General features: G+C 48.7%; 1 protein-coding gene and 1 pseudogene across 1 annotated transcript; both read right to left on the bottom strand.

Moving 5' to 3' along the window:
- Positions 1 to 273: 273 nt before the first annotated feature.
- LOC114785891 (NADH dehydrogenase [ubiquinone] 1 beta subcomplex subunit 7-like) lies at positions 274 to 3,907 on the bottom strand. Its single transcript, XM_028972544.1, is given in 4 exon segments — positions 274 to 448; positions 1,700 to 1,758; positions 1,760 to 1,869; positions 3,632 to 3,907. Coding segments are annotated over 4 exon segments (363 nt in total). The 5' UTR covers positions 3,744 to 3,907; the 3' UTR covers positions 274 to 366.
- Positions 3,908 to 4,328: 421 nt separating this feature from the next.
- The window catches only part of LOC114785721 (transitional endoplasmic reticulum ATPase-like), a 6,036-nt pseudogene continuing 2,560 nt past the window's right edge, over positions 4,329 to 7,804 (bottom strand).

Here is a 7,804-nt window from a genome sequence, read left to right as displayed (position 1 = left end):
TAATCTTCAAATTTCAAGCTACAATAAAAAAAATATATAGATATTTTTAAAGCCACAGGGAGCCGTGGGTGGCCAACCTCCTGGTCTACTGTCTAAGAGGATTTTTTTTAGTGATATTACTGTTTATTTCATTTAACACGACATTATTTGATCGTTTCGTGATGAACGACGGCTGTGATGAAACGGTGAGAATATCAAACATTTACCCAAAACCGAATTGGAATAAATCCTGACGTTTGTGAGTGAGTGCAGCAATAATGAGTGGAGCCGGACTCGGGGCTCGTGATCATGTTTTATTGAGAAGAGCGGGTACGTATGTAGGTATGTATGTACAGACAGGCGGCGGCGGTGGCGGCGGAGGTTTCCTCAAGCCGCCTGCGCTTCCAGCCTCTTCTGCCTCAGCCGCAGCCTCCTCTCCCTCTCGTACTCCTTCATCCTCATCACGTAGCTGCAGAACAACACAGACACATTTGCAGCATTTATCAGACGCCCTTATCCAGAGCGACTTACAATCAGTAGTTACAGGGACAGTCCCCCCCCTGGAGACACTCAGGGTTAAGTGTCTTGCTCAGGGACACGATGGTAGTAAGTGGGGTTTGGACCTGGGTCTTCTGGTTCACAGGCGAGTGTGTTACCCGCTAGGCCACTACCACCCAGACACGCTCAGAAGCCCACAGCTCTGCTCATTTTCACTGTGTTCATAGGAAAAGGACAGTGAATGGGGCCTAGCGGTTAAGGAAGTGGCCTTGTAATCAGAAGGTTGCTGGTTCGAATCCCACACACTGCTCGCCAAGGGTGATGGTTAAAAGCAGAGGACGCATTTTTTTTTTTTCTGTACACCGTGTGCTGCGCTGCAGTGTCTGCAATGACAATCACTTCACTTTCACTTCAAAAAGACAAGTTTTACTTTGTTTCGGGGTTGAATGTTACTGGTGCAAGGCACATCATACAGACAAACACCCAAAACTCTCTGGCCGATGCGGCATCCCCGTTCTTTTTATGCCTGTGCAGGTACAAACTCGACATTGACCAGATTTGATAGTTACGTCTTTGAGTCCAGAGGATTATTTCATCCCCCGGATCACCAAGCAAATCAAAAGTGCAAACAGTAAAAACCAAAAAAACACCGCCTCACATGCGGTTTTCGTACCGCTGCCATAGTGGAATTAATAAGGGGCACGGGTGCGGTTCATTTCCTTACCGTTAACAAAACCCACTAATTATTAAGATTGAGCGAGCGGGATCAACCTTACGCAGGATTTAATGAATAATGCTCCAGGTTTCCTTCTTTCACTCGCTGCCACAGACACGGCGAACCCGCATCGGAGGGTTGCCGGTTCCAACCGCCGAGGTGCCACCGAGCGAGGCACCGTCCCCACACGCTGCTCCCCGGGCGCCTGTCATGGCTGCCCACTGCTCACCAAGGGTGATAGGTTAATAGCAGAGGACACACTTTGTTGGTTCACCGTGTGCTGTGCATCACAATGACAATCCCTTTCGCTTTTAGCACCAGCCCACCATGACCAGGAACGTGTAAAGGTCGGCAGGTCCGCAATACAATTTCTAATTTTCTTTTAAAAATGACCAGGACAATTGAATAGAATAAGAGAGAGAAGTGTTCGCATCACTGCAGTTTCTCACACACACAATCTCAATATTTGCCGTCTGGGTGCCGACCGGATCTCCGGAGCGGACTTACTCCTGGTGCTCGCAGTAGTCCCAATCGTGTCGCTCGTGCTTGCAGGCCAGGAAGTTTGGGCCAGTTGTCCCTCTTGCACTTGAGGAACTTCATCAGGTGGTGAGCGCAGTAGTCGCGCTGCTCCAGCGGCAGCATGGCCAGATTCATCTGCTCCTGGGTGGCAACCATTTCTGACCAAAGGAGAAAAAGGATGAGGTCAACCATCAGGAAACACAAGACACAATTAAACAAATGCAAGATGGTAAGGAAGCGGCCCCGTAATCAGAAGGTTGCCGGTTCGAACCCCGATCCGTCAAAATGCCACCGAGCAAAGCACCGTCCCCACACACTGCTCCCCGGGCGCCTGTCATGGCCGCCCACTGCTCACCAAGGGTGATGGTTAAAAGCAGAGGACGCGTTTCGTTGTGTCACCGTGTGCTGCGTTGCAGTGTCTCACGGTGACCGTTTGCTGCAAGTCTGAAAGGGTCTGAGCTCAGGAAAACACCGCCAATTCATCGCAGAAGACCTTGGACACTTAATACAGGGTTCTCCAAGTCCTGAGCAAAAAGCAGAACTTCCACGAGTTCCAATATAAAATGTCCAATATAATGTTTGGCTGCAGAGCAGAAAAGGGCATTTAACGTTTTTTTTTTTTTTACAATTGAAAACCGCATTTACGTCGTTGTTGTTGAATATCGGGCAGCTTGGCTCCATCCCTGGCATCCTCTACACGCATCATATTTTTGCACTAAATTCTTCATTTTCAAGCCAAATCACTTGCCTGGCATGTTTGGTAAGTTAGTGAGTGTGAGAACATTGACACAGACTTCGCGTTCCAGAATGTTTGCGTTTTTTTTAGAGCGGAAGAAAGACCGCATAAACACACGTCAGGTTTCGGCCGCTGCACTAAAATTCCCCGATAATTTCCCGTCTGGAAACGCGCCTGTGGGGACCCTGTTAAAATATCATCATCTTTTAATTATAAAAACCAAGTGAGCAGCAGTTAGCCACGTGTAACATTGTTAATTAGTGAAGTGATTGTCAATGTGATACGCTGCAGCACAGCACACGGTGACACAACAAAAGGTGTCCTCTGCATTTAACCATCACCCTTGGTGAGCAGTGAGCAGCCATGACAGGCGCCCGGGGAGCAGTGTGTGGGGACGGTGCTTTGCTCAGTGGCACCTTGGCCACAGTAAAATACTTCAACAAAAAAAAAAAAGACTAATCAATCACAAAAACTACTAAATTACATTAATGTGAGTAAATGTAATTTGTTACTTTCCACCTCTGATCTAGACTCATCTCTGTCTTGGAGACCAGGTGGTGGAATGAACTTCCACTAGATGTACCACTAAGGATCTTCAAATGCTGTAAATGTATTCAAGGAGAAAAGCTCTTTTTGGAAACAAATTTCTGTTTGATTTTTTAGGTCTCAATGATCAGTAGGTAAATAGAGATAAATTCTCAGTGATAAAAAAAAAACAACCAATACAAACTGCACCTCAGCGGCACCTTACACTTACAGTATTTATCAGACACCCTTATCCAGAATGACTTATAATAAGTAGTTACAGGGACAGTCCCCCCCTGGAGACACTCAGAGGTAAGTGTCTTGTTCAGGGACACAATGGTAGTAAGTGGGATTTGAACCTGGGTCTTCTGGTTCGTAGGAGAGTGTGTTACCCACTAGGCTACAACCACCTTTGGCGGCCCGGGATTCGAACCGGCAACCTTCTGATTACCTTCCTCACCCGCTAGGCCACCACTGTCCCACTTTTATTAACCAAAATGACCACGTCCAGTTGTTTAAATGAACCCACAGCGCGGATGATAATTATGATCATTTATGGGAACCAGAAGACCCGGGTTCGAAACCCACTTCCCACCATCGTGTCCCCGAGTGTCTCCGGGGGAGCAGTCCCTGTCACTGCCGATAAATATTAAACGCACCTCGCTCCTTCCGCTCCTCGAAACCGAGCATCGGGTCGAACTGGAAGGGTTCGGCCGGGTCGGGCGTCGTGTCCGACTGGGTGACGTAACTCCGCACCAGATGGGCACCCATGGCGGTTCGAATGAAAGGAAAGTCCTTCTCCGGGCGTCGTCTGTCTTCTAATGTCGCAGGTCCAGGTCGCCTTCCATTCGGTCACCTCCAAAGCGAAAATGACGGACTCGTTTCCGGTCTAAGCAGGAAGTGAGCGAAACGCCGTCGCCCGGAAACAGAGAACGGCGCACATTGGTTCCGGCTGTTTAATAAAGTTTCTCAGGTCAAACAGAGACAGCAAATGGATCTTAAGCAGCATTACCGGGCATAAGATGTTTTTTTTTCTACAGTAGTGTCAATTTTTATTGTCACTGCCTATTTGTTTCAAATGACACTTACAATTTAAGTGCTTAACGAATCCAGGACGGAATAACAAGTCAATATTTCACACACACGTGAGAAAGCGCTTCTCTATTTTAAGTACCCACACCTTCTGCTCACAGGCCTAAGAATAGTCAACTAGGATAACCGTTAAGATAGCGTTTTTTGGAGCTTATCACCCAACTCGAGCTATCAGAGATTTTTCATGACATTTGGACAACACAATGCTAACAATAGATATTTTTCACTATATCGCCCAGCTGTATGTTCATCTGAAAATCGCTGCTAATCGGAGCATCACACTGAAGATCTTCAGACTGTTCAATCACAGCCGTCACTGACGGCTTTAGAACGACGATTGAAGGCGATTGATTAGTAGAGGTTTCATTGGTAGAGGTCGTCGTCTCCATCATCTCTGTACAGACCGCCTGACCCTCCTTGGCCTGACCCTTGACCTCCACTCGGCTGATTGCTTGAGGGAAATCTAAGGGAGTAGTAGTTGGCCTTCATACTTGTTGAATGTCCATAAGTACAGGGTGGGCCATTTATATGGATACACCTTAATAAAATGGGAATGGTTGGTGACATTGAACACATTTTATAAGTGGTCAGAAACTTGTAAATAACTCATGAAAGAATATGTTACAAATGTGTTTACATTAAAACCAAGCACACCATTGTTTTTCTTATGAATTACCAATAAATTTGATGTGTCAAATGACCCCTCTTCCAATTGAAAAAACTAAAGTTGGATCCAAGATGGCCGTCTTCAAAATGGTCACTATGGTCACCACCCATCCTCAAAAGTTTGCCCCCTCACATATACTAATGTGCCACAAACAGGACGTTAATATCACCAACCATTCCCGTTTTATTTAGGTGTATCCATATAAATGGCCCACCCTGTATATTGTGTATTTGTGGGGTGTAAGGGTACCTGAAGTTGCCAAAGCCCCTGCTTTGCTGCAGAGTTTGGGGCGAACATCTCATATTTGCGGATGTCGTTATCACTGACGGAGCGACGAGCAAAGCGCATGGCCCTCTTCAAAATGGTCCTTCCTGATCTCAGGGGACAGGGTCTCGTCCTCATCCTCAGAGAGAGAGAGAGAGAGAAAAAACCCTTGAAGTCCATAGGCCTACTTTGTCCTCCATCTCCAGCTGAAGCTGACTGAACGGAGAAGGACATCATCTACCCGTCCATCACACACTGACCATGGCCGTGTCTGGACGGCCCTGCCTGGCCCTCTCTGCCTCCGGATCTCTGCCTCGATGGCCTCTCGTATGGCCAGTTTACAGGCACGCTGGCAGATCTCAGTCAGGTCAGCTCCTGAGAAGCCCTCGGTGATACGGGACAAGTACTCCAGATCCACGCCCTGGACACACAAACACATGCTATTCTTTTCTGTTTACTCGTCATCAGACGCTAGTTAAGACTCTTGGTTTTGGTGATGGTGTGACACGGACACGAGCGACTGGAGATTTGCGGAGGTTGGCCCGGAGGATGGCGGTGCGGGAGGGGTTGTCTGGCAGGGGGGATGTAAATGAGCTGGGTCCAGCCGACACCGGTCTAAGGATGGCTGGATCGATGATGTCCGGCCTGGGGAGAGAGATAGAAAGAGGAAGAAACAGACAGAATTTCGGTACGTCTCTCTCTCTCTCTCTCTCTCTCTCTCTCTCTCTGTCTTTACACACCGGTTGGTTGCACCAATGATGAAGACGTTCTTCTTGTTGGTCATGCCGTCCATCTCTGTCAGGATCTGGTTTATGACTCGGTCAGCTGCCCCACCGGCATCCCCGGCCCCGCCCCCTCTGGCTTTAGCGATGGAGTCGAGCTCGTCAAAGAACAGAATGCAGGGCGCCGCCTGACGAGCCTGGGATCGCCACGGAGATGCACAACGGTGACCCCCCCCGCCTTCCTACCTCACCGACACCGCCGCCCTCGCATGCTTTACCTTGTCGAACACGTCCCTGACATTCGCCTCCGACTCTCCGAACCACATGGTGAGAAGCTCCGGGCCTTTGATGGACACAAGTTGGCTTGGCATTCGTTGGCGATGGCTTTAGCCAGCAGCGTCTTTCCGCAGCCAGGGGGCCCGTAAAAACAGACCCCCCGCGACGGGGTCATGCCGAACTTGAGGATTTTGTCGGGATACTCCACCGGGTACTGTACAGGGGAAACGGCCGGGTGAGTTTGGCCTTCTTGTGAGCGGGTGAGTGGACATTTTCCAGATCTGACTGGACCAGCTCCTGCAGCTCCCTCTTCACCTCCTCCAGACCCCCAATTGTCCTCCCAGCTGACCTGAGGGACCTCGGCCACCGTCTCCCGCAGAGCGGATGGTTACTCTGACTCAGGGGCCCACTGAGAGTAGTAAAAAAAAACACATTCCTATTCGAATGCACACGTATGTGACGCCGGCCCATCCCGGTTGAGGCTGGATTTACCCTGAAGTCGTCCATGGTGACCGCAAGAGAGTTGAGGAGGGTCGGCGTCGATGGTGTCGTCTTCCAGTCGATGAGGGTCATCTTCTTACGGATGGCCTGCAGTGCTGCCTCAGAACACAGGCAGCAAGGTCTGCCCCAACGTGGCCAGTGTGTTTCTGCAGCTATCTGTTCAAAGAACATAGGGTCAACGTGCACACACACATCAGAAGCGAGGTCGCGTTTTGTCATGGTTCCTCACCCTTCCAGGTCAACATCATCAGCTAGTTTCATGTTCTTGGTGTGAATCTGCAGGATCTCCAACCGACCGGTTGAATCAGGGATCCCGATGTCGATCTCACGATAAAATCTCCCTTAAATTCAAAAGACATGATGTATCACGCCCCCTCACCAACATCTCACCAACATCTAGGTTAACCGCTAGGGCCCAGAAGATTCATTTGATCTTCTTCGCAAGTACCAGTCTGTACCAGTACTCGTTGGTAGTAGCCTAGTAGGTAACACACCTCGCCTATGAAGCAGAAGACCCAGGTTCAAAATCCCACTTACTACCATTGTCTCCCTGAGTAAGACACTTAACCCTGAGTGTCTCCAAGGGGGGGACTGTCCCTGTAACTACTGATTGTAGTCGCTCTGGATAAGGCCATCTGGTAAATGCTGTAAATTTAAATGTACTGGTCTTCCTGGATGGGGGGAGATGTTTAAGGAAACATCAGACTTAACTTCCGTGTTCTTTGCTTGTAAGACAATATAACAATTACAAAAAATATACATGTACACTGCGTTTTTTTTTTTTTGCTGTTTGGCATGATGCTTCTGGACTTGCAGTGCTGCTGCCACCCCTCGAATCATTGGCACCGTTGGAACATGTTGGTGCTGCCAAACTGAATAGGTCGCTTTCACAGATCGATACCCGAACCATTTATTTGAATTATTATCTGACCGATATAGAATACAGCCGTGCATACGTATGTAAACGGCAAGCTGTCATTTCCGTTCTTCTGCTGAGGTTCCTCACCTCTCACCAGTATTTCATGGCAGCATTGTATCTCTGATTTGACTAATTATTATTATCATCATTATTGGGGATGCATATTCTCACCAAAGCGGCGCAGTGCTGGGGTCCACGCTGTTGGGTCTGTTTGTGGCTGCCATGACAACAACATGAACTCGTTGCTTCAGGCCATCCATCAGGGTGAGGAGCTGAGATACGATTCGCCGCTCCACCTCCCCCATGGGTCTGAACTCAGACAGAGCACAGCACAGATGTCACACACACACACACACCACACACACACAAACAGGCCCGAGCCACACGGAAA

This window comes from Denticeps clupeoides, chromosome 3 (assembly GCF_900700375.1).
Source record: "Denticeps clupeoides chromosome 3, fDenClu1.1, whole genome shotgun sequence".
NCBI lineage: Eukaryota > Metazoa > Chordata > Actinopteri > Clupeiformes > Denticipitidae > Denticeps > Denticeps clupeoides.
The sequence above is the reverse complement of the archived record's forward strand: the minus strand, read 5'-3'. Positions and strand labels throughout refer to the sequence as shown.